The sequence below is a fragment of the Plecotus auritus genome, assembly GCF_963455305.1.
Source record: "Plecotus auritus genome assembly, chromosome: 3".
Taxonomy (NCBI): Eukaryota; Metazoa; Chordata; class Mammalia; order Chiroptera; family Vespertilionidae; genus Plecotus; species Plecotus auritus.
The window spans coordinates 141,375,541-141,395,228 of record NC_137772.1 but is presented as its reverse complement, the minus strand read 5'-3'; the positions used below and the strand labels follow the sequence as shown (position 1 = coordinate 141,395,228).

Genomic DNA, 19,688 nt, shown 5'->3' with positions numbered 1-19,688 from the left:
TGCAACATTTCAGTCTTATCAAAATATATAATGATCAACCATTGTTCTCCTGATTAACTGTATATTTATGAAAATGTTATTAAACTAATTTATAAAAAATCAACAGATGGTGTGGAAAACATATTAATTCATAGATATTAGATAGTAATTTAACCATAACTTGGTATATCACACACTTTTGATATAAGTTAAAAGTGATCACAATCATTACTGTATTCTTACATTAGATCTGCAAGATGAAACTATAACTTAACTAATCACATTATGACAAATTAACAAAGTCAAGCTCACATAAGGCATAGCTTATGCTGGCAGAGGTTATATGTCTTACTTGGAAGTGAGGAAAAATGATACCTTCAGATTTCTCTATTGGCTACACAGGAGTTAGACTGGCCAAAGCTCTAGGTCATATTTAAATGTTCTGTGACCTTCACAACTAACCAGCAATTAATAGAAGTGGCTAGTGAATACATGTACTTTTTATCATTACTAAATCAACTTCCTTTGTTTTCCACACCAATATTTATCTAATCTGGCTAATTATCAGAGTCAACTAAAGAAAATTTTCGAAGCATCTTTTGGGTCTCTGCTTTCTAAACTTCTGGTTCAGCAGGTCTGGATTAAGCTGGGAAATCTGATACTATTGTTTCAATATCTCAGGTAAATTATAAAGGCAGCCAAGTTTGGAAACCACTGCCCCAAATCAATGATCATCCAACTGGGGTCCTGGGTCATGAGAAGGCTTTCAGTGCATATGCCATCCCAATAATGTGAAAACAACCAATCCTATTTCAGAGCCTCAATTTCCACATTTATTTTCCCCTTAAGCTTGGGGAAAATAAATTTGAGAACGAGCCTGAGTGCACAAAAGCCTTTCTCCACTTTACAACATGAAGGCCTACCCTTCACTGATGCCACAGTTTACATTGCCCAAAAGAGAAATCTACCTTTAGTGATTAATCAAACTACCACAAACCCATAGGGGTTTCTCTATTACCTTGACTTACACGCATTTCTACCAGGAAGAAATCATAGTGTGGTAGGCAGAATAATTCCTTCCCCCTGCCTCCCCAGAAAGATGTCTATAACTGTGGTTGCAGATGGAATTAAGATGGCCAATCAGCCTACTTAAAAAATGGCAGATTATCCTGGATTATTTAGATGGGCCCAAGGTGATCAAAAGGTCTTTACAGTGGAAGAGAGATGCAGAGGAAGAGAGCCAGGAAGGGAGATGTGACAGTGGAAGCTAGGTCAGAGTGGTGCAATGCCACAAGGACTTGGCTATCCACTGCTGACTTTGAAGAGGGAGGAAGCGGGGCATGAACCAAGATGATAGAGAAGACCTCTACAAACGGGAAAAGGCAAAGAAACAGATTCTCTGTCAGAGTTCCTCAGAGAAATGCTGCACTGCAGACACCTTAATTTTAACCCAGAGAGATCTGCATCAAATTTCTAAACTATAGACCTACAAAATAATAAACTTGAGTTATTGAAGCCATTTGGTGGGGGGCCATTTTTATCAGATACTCAAGGAAAGTGCTATTGAGGTCAATGTTGGAATGTTCTGATTTCAAATGTGTGGTAGTAGTTAAATTTTTTCCTTGAAAAAAAATTTGCTTCTTTCATTTCTGGACTATTGTTAAAGAACATATCACTCTTTTATTATTTTTTTTAAAATATATTTTTATTGATTTCAGAGAGGAAGGGAGAGGGAGAGAGAGATAGAAACATCAATGATGAGTGAGAATCACTGATTGGCTGCCACCTGCACACTCCCTACTGGGGATCAAGCCCACAACCCAGGCGTAGGCACTTGACCGGAATCAAACCCAGGACCCTTCAGTCTGCAGGCTGATGCTCTCTCTATCCACTGAGCCAAACTGGCTAGAGCAGAACATATCACTCTTTTTAAAAATATATTTATTGTTGAAAGCATTACATATGTCCCTTTTTTTCTCCCATTGACCTCTTCTAACCTGCCTCCCCCACACCCCAGGCTTTCATCACCCTATTGTCAAGAACATATCACTCTTAAGTTTCATGACATCAACGAAAAAAGCACTAGTAAGAAGCTCTAAAGGAAAAACATGGTTTTAAAACTTTTTAGCTACCTATATATATATATATAAAACCCTAATATGCAAATAGATTGAACTGTGGAACAACCAAACAACTGAACAACCGGTCGCTATGACGTGCACTGACCACCAGGGTGTGCACACAAAACGTAGCAGGTGTCAGCTGCAGCGGGATGGTGGAGCAGGTGAGTGGGGGCGCCAGACCAAGGTGGGGCGCCGGTCGCTGTCATCAGGGCAAGCCTCTGGTGATTACTGAAAATTCTTTGCTCCCATGTGTTGCAGTCCTGCCTGGCACTTGCACCTGCTGCCAGCTCCGGAGCCACCACTTGCACCTGCTGCCAGCTCCGGAGCCGCCACTCGCACCTGCTGCCAGCTCCGGAGCCGCCACTCGCACCTGCTGCCGGTGCCCAGCGCTGGCCCCAATCGCTCAGCACCATCAGCGGGTGCAAGTGGTGGCTGCCATGCCCAATCACCCTTCAAGGCTTCTCCACCTCCCCCTGCTCCTGAGGGGCGATTGGGGCTGGCAGCCCCCTCTCGCACCCGCTGGTAGCAACAGCCCCGCTCGCACCCGCTACCGGCGCCCGGCGCTGTTCCTGATTTATCGGCTCCATCAACAGGTGTGAGCAGCAGCTGCTGACCCCAATCACCCCTGAGGCTTCTCCACCTCCCCCTGCTCCCGAGAGGCAATTGGGGCAGCAGCTGCCACTTGTGTTTGCTGCTGGCACCAGCCCCAATAGCTCTGCTCTGTCAGTGGGTGTGAGTGGGGCCGGTGCCATCAGCATGTGGAAGTAACAGTGGTGGGAGTGGGGCTGCCAGCAGACAGGGGACAGGGGCCATGGTGGGAGGGGCCGGGTGGGGGCCCGGAAGATGGGCTAAGACCTGCTCCTGTGCCCACCACAGCCTCTCGGCCCACAGTTCCTTTCAAGGTGCACGAATTCATGCACTGGGCCCCTAGTTATCAATATATATTTCCAAGACTTGTCATTAGTTGAAAAAAAAAAAAAAGCTTCTTTTAATACTCAAAGCAATAAATGTTAGTCACATTTTTAAAAAACTTTATTGAGATATAATTCACACACCTTACAATTCACCCATTTAAGTGTAATACTCAATGGTTTTTAGTATATTCACAAAGTTATGCAACCATCATCATAATCAATTTTAGGACAGTTGATCACCCCAAAAAAGAAACCTATACCCACTAACAGTTACTCCTTCTGATTTCCTAATGTCCCCAGCCCTACACAAGCAAATATACTTTGTTTCTATGGATTTGCCTATATTGGATATTTCATGTAAATGGACTCATACTACCTCTGGTCTTTTGCACATGACTTATTCCACTTGCACTATTGTGTTCAATGTGTATCCATGCTGTCACCTATAACAATACTTTCTTTATATACTATATAATAAAACCCTAATATGCAAATCAACTGAACAACAGAACGACTGGTTGTTATGATGTGCACTGACCACCAGGGGGCAGACGCTCAATGCAGGAGCTGCCCCCTGGTGGTCAGTGTGCTCCCACAGGGGGAGCACTGCTCAGCAAGAAACCAGGCTCATGGCTGCCGAGCGCAGCGGTGGTGGCAGGATCCTTTCCCACCTCGATGGCAGCGCTAAGGACCCCAAGGGGGATGTCCGCCTGCCGGCTTAGGCCCATTTCAAGAGGGCCTAAGCCATCAATTGGACATCCCCTGAGGGGTCCTGTACTGCCAGAGGGCACAGGCTGGGCTGAGGGACTCCCTCCAGTGCACAATGTTGTGCACTGGGCCTCTAGTAGTCAAATAATAGTCCACTGTATGAATATACCACAATTTATTCGTTCATCAGAGAATGGACATTCAGGTTGTTTCCTCTGGATTGTTATAAGTAATGTTGATATGAACATTTTTGTACAAGTTTTTGTGAGGATGTATGTTTTCACATATCTTGGGTATATACTTAGGAGTGGAATACTTTGTACATATGATAACCTTGTTTAACCTTTTGAGCCAGACTGGTTTCCAAAGCAACTGCACCATTTTACATACCTACCTGCAATGTATGAAGATTCCAATTTCTCCACATCCTTTTCAACATTTTTTATCTTTTTGATTGAAACATCCAGGGGGTCTGAACTGGTATCACATTATGCATTTAATTTACATTTGTCTAATCATCTCTTTTCATGAGATGATTGGCCATTTGTATGTCTTTGAGAAATGTCTATTCAGATTATTTGCCCAGTTTTATAATGGAGTTTTCTTTATATCATTGAGTTGTAAGAGTTTTTTATATATTCTAAATACAAGTTCCTTATCACATATACGATTTGCAAAACATTTTCTCCCTTGCTGTGGGTAGTCTTTTCACTTTCTTGATGATGTTCTTAGAAACACAAAAGTTTCTAATTTTGATGAAATTCAATCCATTTTTTTTTTTTTGGATGCTTTTCCTTCTAGTGTCATGTCTAAGATGGCTTTGCATAACTTAAAGTTTCATATAAGAATTTTATAATTTTATTTATTTTTTAATTTATCTTATTGTTGAAAGTATATACCCCCCTTTTTTCCCATTGACCCTCTCCACCCTGCACCCACCCACTTACATTTACATTTTTGTTCTATTTTAAGTTAATTTTTGTGTAGGATGTAAGGAAGGTGTTCAAATTAATTTTTTTGTGTGGCTACCCAGTTTTCTTAGCACCATTTGTTGAAAATAATTTTCTTTCCCCTATTATATGGTCTATGTACCCTTGTTAAAAAAAACAATTGACCATAAATTGACTTATGCAAAAGTTGAATTCTGGTCTCCCAATTCTATCCCATTGATTTACATATCTATTTTTATGCAAGAATCAAATGGTCGTGATTACTGTAGCTTTGTAGTAATTTCTAGATTTTGAAATCAAGTGTGAGTTTTACAATGTTATCCTTCATTTTCCAAATTGTTTTTACTATTTTGGGTCACATGAATTTCCATATATACTTCAGAATCAGCTTATCAATTTCTGTAAATAAGTTGGGATTTTAATAAAGGTGGCATTGAATCTGTAGGTCAAGTTAATCTATAGGTCTATAGGTCAAGTCAGTATTTCCATATTAACAATAAAGCCAATTTATAAACAATGGGTAGCATTTAATTTTTTTAAGTTTAATTAATTTCTTTCAACAATGTTTTATAATTTTGAGTATAACTTTTGCACTTCTTTCTTAAAATAATTCATAAATACTGTCTTTTTATTGTAAGTGAACTTTTTTCATTTTTATCTTAGTTTATTTATTGATAGTATGTAGAAATATAATTCTTGTATATTAATCTCGTAGCCTGCAATCTTTAGAATTTTCTAAATAAAAGATAGTTTTACTTCTTCCTTTTCAATATGGATGCCTTTAATTGGTTTAATTGTCAATTGTCCAATTCTTCTGAATTGAATATAACTGGCAAGCATGAGCATCCTTATCTTGTTCCTGATCTTAGGGGAAAAGCTTTCAGTCTTTCAGTATCCTATATAATAAAGAGGTAATATGCAAATTGACCCTCACACCCTCGCATCACAAGATGACTGCCCCCATGTCAATCACAAGATGGCCGTCCTCACATTGTCTCAAGATGGATGGCAGGGGAGGGAAGTTGGGGGCGACCAGGCCAGCAGGGGAGCAATTAGATGTCAATCAGGCCGACAGGGGAGCAGTTAGGAGGCAATCAAGTAGCCAGGCAGGTGAGTGGTTAGGAGCCAGCAGTCCCGGACTATGAGCGGGATGTCCAACTGCTGGTTTAGGACCGATCCTGCGAGGGGTCCCCTATTGGAGAGGGTGCAGGCTGAGCTGAGGGACACTTCTCCCCACAGTGCACAAATTTCATGCACCAGGCCTCTAGTTAAGTATAATACAGGATATATATGAAAAATTCACAGCTATCAGGTTGAGCAAGTTCCTTTCTATTCATAGCTTGTTTAGTGTTTTTATTATCATGAGAGAATGTTTGCTTTGTCAAATGTTTTTTCTTCACCTATTATCATTACATGTGTTTTTTGCCCTTAATTTTATTGATTTGGTGTATTACATTGACTAACTTTTTGAAGTTAGGCCAATCTGTATGTCTGGGATAAGTCATACTTGGCTATGTACTACAATCCTTTTTTAATGTTCTTTAATTGAGTTTGCTACAATTTTATTGAGTGAGTAAAACAAGAGTTATTTGAGCACAAGCACTACTATACCATAACAATTTGATAACTGAGAGTGCTACTAAGTGATTAATAGGGGGTAGTATATACACCTTGAATACACTAGGTGAAGGAATGATTCATGTTCAGGCCAGGACTGAGCAGGACCATGTGAGATTTGATCATGTTACTCAGAACAGCATACAATTTAAAACTTATGAATTGCCCTGGCCAGTGTTGCTCAGTGATTAGGAGCATTAGCTCATGCACCAAAGGGTTGCGGGTTTGATTTTTGGTCAAGGGCTCATACCTGGGCTGTGTTTTCAATCCCTGGGCCTAGTCCAGGCTCATGCAGGGAGACAACCAATTAATGTCTCTCTCACATCCATGTTTTTCTCTCTCCCCTCCCCTGCTTTCCACTCTCTCTAAAAATCAATAAAAAAATATGTGAAGGAAGGAAGGAAATAGTTTTAGGAGAAGGAAAAACATTAATTTTTAAAAATTGTTTATTAAAATATTACCTTTTTAAATTGTGAAATATAGCACATATACAGGACAGTACACAAATCATAAAAGGTGTAATGTAACAAACATCCCAAAGCTAACATGTAAGTCAAGAAATAGCCTGTGTCCTCTCCAGTTTATACCACTTACTTTTTTAAAAATATATTTTTATTGATTTCAGAGAGGAAGGGAGAGGGAGAGAGAAATAGAAAGATGAGAGAGAATCATTGTTTGGCTGCCTTCTGCACGCCCCCTACTGGGGATTGAGCCCAAAACCCGGGCACGTGTCCTTGACTGAAATCAAACCCAGAACCCTTCAGTCTGGAGGCCGACACTCTATCCACTGAGCCAAACCAGCTAAGGCCAGTTTATACCACTTTCCTTCTCCATACCTATTATAGGTAATCACTTTGTGATTTTCCTTCTAGTTTTATTAGTAGGTATGCATCTATTAAAAATTAAAGTTTAATTTTGCTTAGTTTTGAACATTTTTTTAAAATGGAAACAAACAGTATCTTCTTCTTTGTCTTCATTTAGTCAACATTATAACTCTGAGATGCATGCTGGTCCTAAGTTATGCATAACTTTATCTTGATGAAATACTTTTAGATTGTTTTCCAAACTGCTTGTTTCAACCTATATAACTAACTACAGTGCCCAAGAATTCCCAATGTTCTTTGCCTTTATCAACAGTTGGCAGATTTAAATTTTTTTGCTAATAATGGGTGCATCATGTTATATCAGTGGTTTTCATTTTAATTTCTGTAATTACTAATAAATGATCACATTTTCATTTGTTGATTGACATTGGATCTCCTATTTTTCAACTGTCTGCTTTCTGCTCATTGTTCTATCACAGTGGTTCTCAACCAGAGATAATTTTAACCTGTTTCCCCTAAGGAACACTTGGGAATGGTTGTATGTATTTTTGATTGTCACAGCTGCAAAGAGTTGGCATCAAGGGGTAGATGCCAAAGATGCTGCTAAACATCCTATGATGCATGGGCTAGATACCCCCACAGCAAAGTATTATCCAGCACAAAATATCAATAGTGTCAACAAAGAGAAACATATTCCATCAGGCTCTATGCCTTTCCTTTTGATTTTTCATCAAATATTGAGTCCAAGTCTTTTGGGGGGTCATATAAACGACATGTACTACAATATCTTCTCCCATTCTGTGGCTTATCTTTCCACCCTTTTAATGAATACAAATTTTTATTTTAATGGATCTAATTCATGCATCCTTTCTTGAATAGACAATATGTTTTGTGTCCGATTGCCTTCTGAAGCCTTTAAAGGTTGACCTTTTACATGTTGTCCATAATCTACTTAGGATTGATTTTTATGTGTGGTGTGAGAGAATTTCATTTTTCCCTCCTTAACTGAAAAGACCATCCTTTCCCCCGTGCTCAGTCATGCTACCTGTTGCAAATCAAGTGTCCATCTCTGCAAGGATGGTTCCAGATTTTCATTCTGTTCCATTTGTCAATTTGTTTGACTCAGCCAACACTACACTGTCATAATCGTTATCACTTTAGAGGCCTTGGTATCTGGTTGAACAAGTCCTATAATTTTGGTTTCTTCCAGCAAGTCTTGACTATTCTTGGCTTTTTGAATTTCAAGATAAATTTTAGAACCTGTTTGAATTTGAGATTGTTGTTCTTAATATTTTTTAAATAGATGATGGGCATCAAATCGTTATGGTAATTCATAAGTTATTGGATGTATTTTAAAAAGTAATAAAAATTTTATTTTTAAATGTTAGTATTGATAAAATGTTGGAAAGTACATCCTTTGCAACTATTCAAACTTATGATGAAATAGTTTAGTTAATAAAAAATGTTTTAGGAGATAGATCATCAAAAATAAAGACCACTGATCATTATACCTTCCCAATCAGTGTATTAAAATATTTGTCAGAAGAAGAATGTTATAGGATGAAAAACACAACACATCTAATGACCAGAAACTATCTAGTTAGAAATACGGAATAGATAATTCAGGTGAATTACTTGTTAATCAAATAATGCAAAAAAAAATTTTTTTCTCACACAGTAGTTAAGTTTACCCCTCCATAATGGTTAAAATAGTGATGTGCTAACAGTTTTGATACATATTTTTATACATTTGTTGATTTGTGGTAACTTTTCCATGAGACCTTAAATACCAATGATCTTTGCATCATTTGTTTGTTTTTTGTTTGTTTTGTTTTGTGAGACAGTTTTAGAGTCAGACAGAAATGTATTTGAATTGAGGTACTGCCACTTATAAGATGTGTTATTCTGCCTGAGATATTTAGCTTCTTCAGGTCTCAGTTTACCCATTTATAATGGGAATACTAACTATTTTGCAGGGTTTTGTGGTGAGTAAATAAAATTAGGCATGCAAAGTGCCCACAACAGTGATGCCACATAGAAAATGCTTAATATAGGACAGTATTTGAAAACACTAAATATGAGATTTTCCCATTTCTGATAATGCTACTTTGTGTGTTTTTTAAATCATAATTAAAATTTCAATTGACACTGTTCCAAAAAGCAAGTCTGTGGAGGTCTCAGATGCAATTAACAAATGGTAGGACTAGAGAACTACTATTGAGTACCTGCCTTTATTTATTATTATTATTATTATTATTATTATTATTATTATTGAAAGTATTACAGATGCCCCCCAAATCTCCCCCCCCCATTTGTCCCCTTCCACCCAACCCTCGCTCCACCCCAGGCCTTCATCATACTATTGACTATGTTCATGGGCTGTGCATATATGCATATATGTTCTTTGGTTAATCTCTTCCAGTCCCCCATATACCTCTTCCCTCTGAGATCGGTCAGCCTGTTCCACACATCCTTGTCTCTGGATCTATTTTGCTCCTCCATTCATCATGTTCATTAGATTCCACATATAATTGAGATCATGTGATATTTGTCTTCCTCTGACTGGCTTATTTTGGTTACATAATAATCTCCAAGAATATCCATACTGTCACTAAGGGTAAGAGATCATTCTTTTCCCCCGCTGCATAGTATTCCATTGTATAAATGTACCACCGCTTTTTTATCCACTCATCTACTGGGCACTTGGGCTGATTCCAGATCATATCTATTGCTATGCATGTAGAGGTGCATATATTCTGAGAGGTGTTTCAGGATTCTTAGGATATATTCCCAGAAGTGGGATTACTCAATCAAACAATCTCATTTATCATTGCAACAACTACAAAAATAAGATAACTAGGAATAAACTTCACCAATAAGGTAAAAGACCTGTACTCAGAAAACTATAGGATATTAAAATAAGAAATAGAGGAAGATACAAACAAGGAAAAGCATATACCGTATTCATGGATAGGAAGAATTAACATCATCATTAAAATGTCCTTATTAACCAAAGCAATGCAACAGATTCAATGAATAGATTCAATGCAATCCCTATTAAAATACCAATGGCATATTTCACAGAGCTAGAAAAAATACTCCAAAATTTTATATGGAACAAAAAAAGCTCCCAAATGGATTTAGGAATATTGAGAAAGAAAAACAAAGTTAGAGGAATCACAATATGGGTATCAAACTATACTACAAAGCCATTTTAATCAAAATAGCCTGGTACTGGCACAAGAGCAGTCATATAGATCAATGGACCAGAACAGGGACTCCAGAAATCAACATATGCCATATGTTCAACTAATATTTGACAAAGGATGCAAAAACATATAATAGAGTAAAGGAAGTCTCTTCAATAAATGGTATTGGGAAAACTGGACAGGTACATGAAAAAAAAATGATGAAACTTGACCACCAACTTACACAATACACAAGAATAAACTCAAAATGGATAAAAGACTTAAATGTAAGTTGTGAAACCATAAAAATCCTAGAAGAAACTATAGGCAGCAAAATCTCAGACACCTCTCATAGCAATACGTTTACAGATACATCTCCTAGAGCAAAGGAAACTAAGAAGAAAATAAACAAATGGGAGGAACTACATCAAAATAAAAAACTTCTGCACAGCAAAAGAAACCATCAACAAAATTAAAAGGGAGCCCACTGTATGGGAGAACATATTCACCAATGATACATATGATAAAGGGTTAATTTCCAAAATATACTAAAAACTTATTACAACTCAACACCAGGAAGACAACTAATCCAATTAAAAAAGGGGCAAAGGGTCAGAACAGACACTTCTCTAAAGAAGACATACATATGACCAATAGACATATGAAAAAATGCTCAATGTCACTAATCATCAGAGATGCAAATTAAAACTAAAATAAGGTATCACCTCACACCTGTCAGAATGGCTATCATCAACAAATCAACAAACGACAAGTGCTGGAGAGGATGTGGAGAAAAAGGAACCCTCGTGCACTGCTGATGGGAATGCAAACTGGTGCAGCCACTGTGGAAGACAGTATGGAGTTTCCTCAAAAATTAAAAATGAAACTGCCTTTATTTTTTTGTACTTTCAGCAGCACTTTGGATCATGAATGAGAAGAAACAGTGTTCATTCAGGATGAAGAATACCCATTCAAACACAAATTGTTTCAAGGGTCAACATTGTATGGGTTATGGCATTTATGCAACCCTTCTTCACCTTCCCCCAAAGAGAAAAGAACTGAGTTGAACAAATCTTCTCTCTTATAACCATTAACAATTAATTGTTACTGTCTTAAACTCAAAATTAGTCTTTTACTGATGCATATATTTATGTCAAAGTGTTTATTGAACTATTTAAGAGCCATTTAATAGACAACTAGTGGCCCGGTGCACGAAATTCATGCCCAGGGTGGGTGTCCCTCAGCCTGGCCTGCACCCTCTCCAATCTGGGACCCCACGAAGGTTGTCCCACTGCTGGTTTACAGGGATTGGGCCTAAACTGGCAGTCGGACATCCCTCTCGCAATCTGGGACTGCTGGCTCTTAACTGCTCACCTGCCTGCCTGCTCACCCCAAAATGCCCCCCGCCGCCGGCTTGCTCACCCCCAAATGCCCCCCCACCAGCCTGATCACCCCCAACTGCCCCCCGTGCCAGTGTGCTCATCCCCAAATGCCCCCCCACTAGCCTGCTCACCCCCCAACTGCCCCCCTGCTGGCCTGCTCACCCCCACCTCCCCTCCCCACTGGCCTGCTTGCCCCCAACTGCCCCCCTGCTGGCCTGCTCACTCCATACTGCCCGCCCCCCCTCCGCTGTCCTGATCACCTCCAACTGACCCCCCACTGACGTCCTGCTCGCCCCAACTGGCCCCCCCGCTGGTCTGCTTACCCCCAACGGCCCCGCCCCTCACCAGCCTGATCATTCACAACTGCCGTCCCATCCTGGCTTGATCATCCACAACTGCCCGCCCCTCTTGGCCTTTAACCGCCTCTACCTCGGCCCTGCCACCATGGCTTTGTCCAGAAGAACGTCCAGAAGGTCTCCTGGAAGGTCTCCCAGTCTAATTAGCATTTTATTAGTATAGATAGAGGCCTGGTGCACGAGTGGGTGCCGGCTGGTTTTACCCTGAAGGGTGTCCCAGATCAGGATGGGGGTTCCCTTGGGGCGTGGGGCAGCCTGGGTGAGGGGCCTGTGGTGGTTTGCAGGCCGGCCACGCCCCAATGGGGTGAGGGTCCCAGCTGAGGGGATATGGCCAGCCTGGGTGAGGGGCTGAGGGCTGTTTTCAAGCAGGCCACACACCTTTCAGGGTGGGGGTCCCTGTTGGGGTGCCTGGCCAGCCTGGGTGAGGGGCTGATGGCTGTTTGCAGGCTGGCCAAGCCCCCAACTGGGGACCCTCACCCCATGGGGGTATGGCCAGCCTGGGTGAGGGACTGAGGGATGTTTGCAGGCTGGCCAAGCCCCCCCAGCGAGGACCCTCACCCCATGGGAGTGTGGCCAGCCTGGGTGAGGAGCTGAGGGCTGTTTTCAGGCTGGTCATGCCCCCCCCGGGGATCCAGGATCCCAGCCCCTCCCTTTTTTCTTTTCTTTTCAGCACCTCCTTGAGTGGAGAGCAGGGCTGGCTGGAAACAGGTATCTGGGATTTATTTATCTTCTATAATTGAAACTTTGTAGCCTTGAGCAGAGGCCAGGGCCGGCCAGGGCAGGTGGGAAGCTTGGCTTCCTCCATCTCTGGGGGCAACCCAAGCCTCCTGCTTGCTCCAGCTCCGTGGCTGCCTCCATCTTAGTTGGGTTAATTTGCATATTCACTCCTGATTGGCTGGTGGGCATGGCTGGTGGGTGTAGCGGAGGTACAGTCAATTTGCATGTTTTTATTGGTGTAGATAGTTTTTCAAGACTTAGAATAAAAAGGTGATGTACACATATTCATTTAAGTAAGAGCTTAAATAGTTTTTCAAGACTTAGAATAAAAAGGTGATGTACACATATTCATTTAAGTAAGAGCTTCTAAAATGAGCTGATCCAAAGTTCATTAAAGTGGCCACCAGCTGTTGTGGTTCAGTGGTTGAGCGTTCACCTATGAACCAGGAGATCGTGGTTCAATTCCCAGTCAGAGCACATGCCTGGGTTGTGGGCTCATCTCAAGTGTGGGGCATGCAGGAGGCAGCCAATCAATGATTCTCTCTTATCATTGATGTTTCTATCTTTCTCCCTCTCTTCCTTCCTCTCTAAAATCAATAAAAGTATAAAAAATAAAATAAAGTGGCCACATAGTTGGCCAAGGTATCTCTCTAAGACACTGACTTAGAATAAATGAGAATCAAATAGCCCATTCAGTTGTTCATGATAGAATAACATGGCAGTTAACCAAGGAGATGAATAATTGCTCTAATGTGTCAACTACTGTGTTTTGAACAAACTGTTCCCTAGCAAAATTTGGAGAGTTCATTAAGAGGAACAGTTATTCTGAGTACACTAACCTCTAACATATGTCATGGCAGAGAAAAGAAGTACCTAACATGCTTGCAAATAAAATATAAAATGTACTCAGAAATATCTACCTACTTCACATAATTATAGCAAATATCAGCTGATTTATGTTATCTTAGCACTATCATTTGATTTAGCTTTTAAACTTGTAGATGATAACCAGAGGGATTAGACCTCTTTTTAAAATGTCTGGTTTAGCAACATTTAAATGAAGTCTCTTTCAAAAGCGTCCAAAAACTTTTTTAATTTGCTAGCAGGTTGAAGTTTAAATTGCAAAAGGACTGACAGGCAGTTTTATACTTTTAGACAAAAAAATGCAGAACTCTTGATAATTGCAGTCAGTGTTTAAAGACAGCATACAACAGCAAATCAACTAATGAAAAATTGCTTTTGGCGAACACCTCCTTCTGCAAGAGCACAGCTGGTGACTTAGATAGCATTGCTGGGGCTCCAACTCACCCACTTAATCTGGACCATGTGATGAGTCTTAATTCATTGACCAGAGGCCTTCGAAATTATCACAAGTTGCACATTTAAATGTCTAAATTTTATACTATTTTAACCTGACTGACAAAATTACACATTAATTGAGCTATGCAATGTGAATCGATACTTTATTATTGTTGTCATAATCCCACCCTAAATTTATCAATCACATGCACTTACTAAAACATGAAAAGGTAGATTTCAATAAATGTACAGTTTTATAAAGTAATCTTTGAGGTCAGAAGATTTATGGTCCCAGTTTTGGTTAATATGGACGTTGGTGAATAGGTGCTCCTGGAAATATTGTAGGAAATATTAGGTCTACAAAAGATCAAACTATAATTTTTGAGGTATTGAAATATTTCCAAAATGAGCTGGTGATATGGTCATTCAATACATAATCCAACTGGCTTGGTAGTTTTCCTACAGTCTAGGAATTGAACCTGCTTTCCTAGAGCACAGAAATGTGTTGCGACAGAGGGAAAATAGCTGGGCGCTTAACACAAATACAGAGATGGGCAACAGTAGTTTTACAGTTGTAATACAAATAAATAATACAACAATTAATAAATAATAATACAAGAATAAACTTTATCTTTTGCAAACCCACAACTGTAAACCTACTTTTGCCCACCCCTGTACATACTGTTCAGAATTTTCTAGGGTAGAATTGGCCACTATGTGATAGGTAATTTGAAGTTCCTATAGTAGGTGTTTGGGATTTATCAGTGAACCAAAGGAAGACGTTGGCTCTTATGGAACATTCATTCTAAAGGGAGGAATCAGACAACAAACATTAGATGTAGGAAACAAGTATATTATATTGGATCTGAAAAAAATTATAAGGAATATGGCAAAAATAAAATAGAGCAAGGCCAGGAAGATTGAAATTGTATAGGGAGGAAGTAGAAAGGCTGATTACATTTCAAAAAGAGTTCAGAATACACCTATTAAAAGGTTATATTTGACTAAGGCTTTGAAGAGGTAAAGGAATTAACCATAAAGATATTGATAGAAGAGGATTTCATGCAAAGATCCTAAAGCATGAGCATGCTAACATGCTCTAGGAAAAAGCAAGGAAACTAGTGTGGTTGGAGCAGAGTGAGCAAGTAGAAGAGTTGTGGGAGATAAATTCAGAGAGGTAACAGAGCACTAGGTCAAGTAGAGTCATTTAAGCCTCCTTAAGAAATCCCAAAAGTACAGAATTCAGAGAGCTTTGAGGTTGGTGAACATGTCCACGTACCAGGAAAGTGGCATACCCCAACCCCACAGGAACAGGAGTTCCTGTGCTCCCACCTTTCCAGACCTTGCCTTATGTATCTCTCCCCCTAGCTGTTTATCTGTATCCTTTATATCCTCTATTATATAACAAACTGGTAATGTAAGTACGAGTTTCTGAGTTCTGTGAGCTATTCTAGCAAGTGATTCAATTCAAGGAGTGAAATCATGGGAACCTCCAAGTTGTAGCCAAGTTAGTTGTGGGTAACTTAAGGGTCTACTACTTGCAATTGATATCTAAAGTTTGGGTACTCTCTCTGGGCCAGTGTGGGCCAGTGGTTGAACATCGACCTATGAACCAGGAGATCACAATTCGATTCCCAGTCAGGGCACATGCCCCAGTGCTGGCTTGATCCCCAGTAGGGGACATGCCGGAGGCAGCCCATCAATGATTTTCTCTCATCATTGATGTTTCTGTCTCTCTCTTCCTCTTCCTTCTTCTCTGAAATCAATAAAAATATATTTAAAAAAAAATTAAAATAAAGTTAGCTCATTAAGACCGGTGTTTTGGGTCTTTGCTAATTCTGATTATCCTATATAAGAAAGAGGTAATATGCAAATTGACCCTCACACCCTCACACAAGATGGCCACCACAAGATGGCTGGCAGGGGAGGGTAGTTGTGGGTGATCAGGAAAGCAGGGGAGGATAGTTAGGGGCAACCAGGCCAGCAGGGGAGGGCAGCTGGGGGTGACCAGGCTGGCAGGGGAGGGCAGTTAGGGGTGACCAGGATGGCAGGGAAGGGCAGTTGGGGGCAATTGGGCTGGCAGGGGAGCAGTTTGGCGTCGATCAGGTTGGCAGGGGAGTGCTTAGGGGGTGATCATGCTGGCAGGCAGGTGAGCGGTTGGTAGCCAGCAGTCCCGGATTGTGAGAGGGATGTCTGACTGCCGGCAATCAGACATCCCTCGAGGGGTCCCAGATTGGAGAGGGTGCAGACTGGGCTGAGGGACACAAATTTCGTGCACCGGGCCTCTAGTTGTCAAAATAAAATTTAATTGTAGGATACTCAACGATGTCACAGAGAATTGTTTGGTGTAGGGGGGGAAACACACTCGTTTGGTGTTAGAAGTGTTGTGAGTATGCCAGTAGTGTAAGAGTGAAGGAAAAACACAGAAGTGTGTTTTGTTTTTTTCCCTAGACAAACTGACATTAAGAGGGTAAAGGACAGAATGAAATTAGTCCTGGTGAATTCAAACAGATAAGTGGACATGATAAGGCTATGTTCAAGGGTAAAATGGGTGTGTGGGACTCTCTCTTATCTCCTCTAGACAGAGGAAAGGAAGCTGAGGAAGCAGGGTATTAGCAGCCCAGGAACCCAGCTTATTCCCTTGCACAATGGAAGTGGAATGCAGAGGGGAGGGTTTGCTCCCAGTGCATGAATGTAGTTGTGACTCCATTAAAAGAGGGAAAATCTTACTCCAAGAATCAGGCTCAGCCTTGACACCTGTTGATGAAATTGAGACTTCTAGAAGTTACACTCGACCCCCAGATTTTATGTCTAGTAGATCAGAATAATAAAATGTATCCCTACAAAAGCCCAGGGAATGTCTGAGAGTGGGTTGCCAAATAATTGTCAGTTGCACATTCTACTTTTTTTTTTTTGGTTAGCCCTCACCTGAGGATATTTCCATTGCTTTTCACACCTTGCCTTATGTATCTCTCCACCTAGCTGAGAGAGGCAGAGAGAGAGAGACAGAGAAACATTGATGTGAAAAAGACACATCGATTAGTTGCCTCACACATGGTCCTCAACAAGGGCAGGGAGTGAACCCAGGTACATGCCCTTATCAGGGAATCAAACCCGAGACCCTTTGTTGCATGGGCCAATGCTCTAACCACTGAGCACACCAGCCTGACACCTTTCTTTGCCCAAATAGGTTTCCCTCTATCCTGAAGAGCTGGTTTGAAAGATAGTAATATTATCCATAGACCATTCAGAAGCAAATTATTAACTAAATATAAGGAATTTAGTATAATGTTCACCATAAAATAAAATCATATTATGTGTAAATCAATGGGGCCAATCACTTTGTAGATGCAAAACTTCCATCCCAGTAGATTACCTTTCAGCAGTCATCCATCCATCCCCCATCTGTCTATCTATCTATACATCCAGTTTCACTGAGCATCTGTGCTCTAGATACTGTGCAAAGCATTGGTAAGGGAACTAGTTATGATCCCCATCCTTGTAATGTTTACAGCTTAGTAAGAGAAACACTGATCAAGCTATTACATGTGTGATGAAAATTATGAGAATTTTCCAGAAGACTGTAACAGGGAGACTTAATTTCTAGTTATCCATTCGCTAAGGATTATCTGAAACCAAGTTTTCACATCGCAAGGACTGATATCCTGTAGGCTTGTTTCTAGAACTATTCCATCAGGAGAATGTCATGGTCACAGCAGGAGAGCAACATCAGGGAAACCTGACACCGCCAATATCTTAAGCAAAGTTCTGGCCATTCACTGTTTTAGGGCCTGGTGTCTTCTGAATCTTCCCCACCCCCTGAAAGTAGAGTGAGTTCACCACGTAACAGAACCTCAGTATCATCTGGTTGGATTAAATTGTGCTACAGGTTTTGCAGCTGTGGGGTCACATTTTCTCTACCGCTAAAGTCTTAGGAAGAACCACATAGATAGCTGCTCTTCTGGAAGCAGAAGTGTGCAAAACAGAGCAAGCCCTTGCTCTCCCTTCCTATAAGAGGTCTCTACACATTCAAAGGGACAGTGTGGAGGCTATGACCTCTGAACTTGGTTCCAGGGGTGTGATGCTTGCAGAGACACAGTTTCCTTCCATCTAGTGAGGTGAGTAGTCATCTCACTTTTCAAATGAATAAAATCCACTTTAGCTACACAGTCACAGAAAGTTTAACCTGCTCTTTGTTCACTTCCTTTATCTTGTTAGCTACTTGATGACTCATTCTAACTTCATCTCATGATTCTTGGTAGAATCCTCCCAAATCATCCATTGGCTATTAAACCACATTACTCATCATACTTTATTTAATGTGTTATTCCCTGCTGCTACTACAAAACCAGATTATAGTATGATATGTTTGTGTTATTCAAAACATATACTCACTGCTACTTGGTGGCAAAAATAATCCATTGATATTTCGAGGTTTGCTGTGATAAAAGATACAACTGATCTTCACACAGCCAAGAGGTTGAGTTTCCCAGAAGCATGAAATACTGCAGTTTTGCTAAACAAAAAAGGTGGGAGAAATGTAATGATCAGAAGTCATAAAAAATACCATGAGCTACAATACAATATGAGAAAAACTATTGCAATTACTGATATAGGATACTGTGTGTGTTTCCTGGCTTCCAGTGTTTTTAAGCTCTGCTCTTTAAAAGATGCAATGGAGCCCAACTGGCATGGCTCAGTGGTTGAGCGTGGACCTATGAACCAGGAGGTCATGGTTCAATTCTTGGTCAGGGCACATGCCCTGGTTGTGGGCTCAGTCCCCAGTGTGGGGCATGCAGGAGGCAGCCAATTAATGATTCTCTCTCATCATTGATGTTCTATCTCTCTCCCTCTCCTTTCCTCTCTGAAATCAATAAAAATATATTTAAAAAAATAAAAGATGCAATGGATATTCCTAAAACATACTCCCCCATTTTTCTATGATTTTAAATTGAGCAAAGTGCAAAATGCCTAAAATTCAGTAGTGGAAAAAATATGTATTTCCTATTGTTTTATAAAAGTATAAATATTATTGAAGGGAAATCTTTTTAACAAACAATGACGCTGAGAAATTCTACCTGCATTTCCATGTGTCTAAATCTGCAAAGTGGATTTAGACATTTTCCCTCTCTCCATAATGAGCACACAGTGTCACTGCCAAGGGCCTTTTCACAGTGTCGGAACCGGCACTGGGAACCCTGAAAGAAAAAAGTAAACAGTGTAGAAAACTCAATATTTAATGTTAGTGTTCAACAACAGTAGGCTGCTAATTAATTAAAGAAAATATGAGATCAAATTATAATTAAAAAATAATACAAGTATAAGGCCATAAATTTAAAATTTGACAAAGTAGTCTATTTTTTAGTGAGATTGACAATATAAGCAATTAAATAACACATCATGTCACAAGTCGGTGATGAAATGCTATTTTTTTATTATCATTTAATCCAAATGGCTCACTCAGAATAAATATGAGACCAGTGATACTTTTGATCACAGTGTAATGAATAAAGCCAGAGTGTGTTTTCAACTTACGGAGATGACCTCTATTACTCAACCTTTTTATTATATAATGTTTTCTCACTCAGTCTACGAAGATACTGTTAAGTGTGTTTACATAAGGAAAGAGAA

At 40.2% G+C, this 19,688-nt stretch overlaps 1 protein-coding gene across 2 annotated transcripts in view; it reads right to left on the bottom strand.

Annotated features, from left to right (window-relative positions):
• The window catches only part of LOC308244436 (uncharacterized protein C12orf50 homolog), a gene marked incomplete at its 5' end in the record, with an annotated part of 39,069 nt that extends 19,907 nt beyond the window's left edge, over positions 1-19,162 (bottom strand). The window contains 2 exons of one of the 2 annotated variants that reach the window (XM_080660398.1): positions 18,453-18,573; positions 19,136-19,162. In XM_080660398.1, coding sequence (XP_080516524.1) covers positions 18,453-18,573; positions 19,136-19,147 — 133 coding nt within the window. The remainder of the gene's footprint in view (positions 1-18,452; positions 18,574-19,135) is intronic. The other variant, XM_080660399.1, reaches the window with a different exon arrangement.
• Positions 19,163-19,688: the final 526 nt, after the last annotated feature.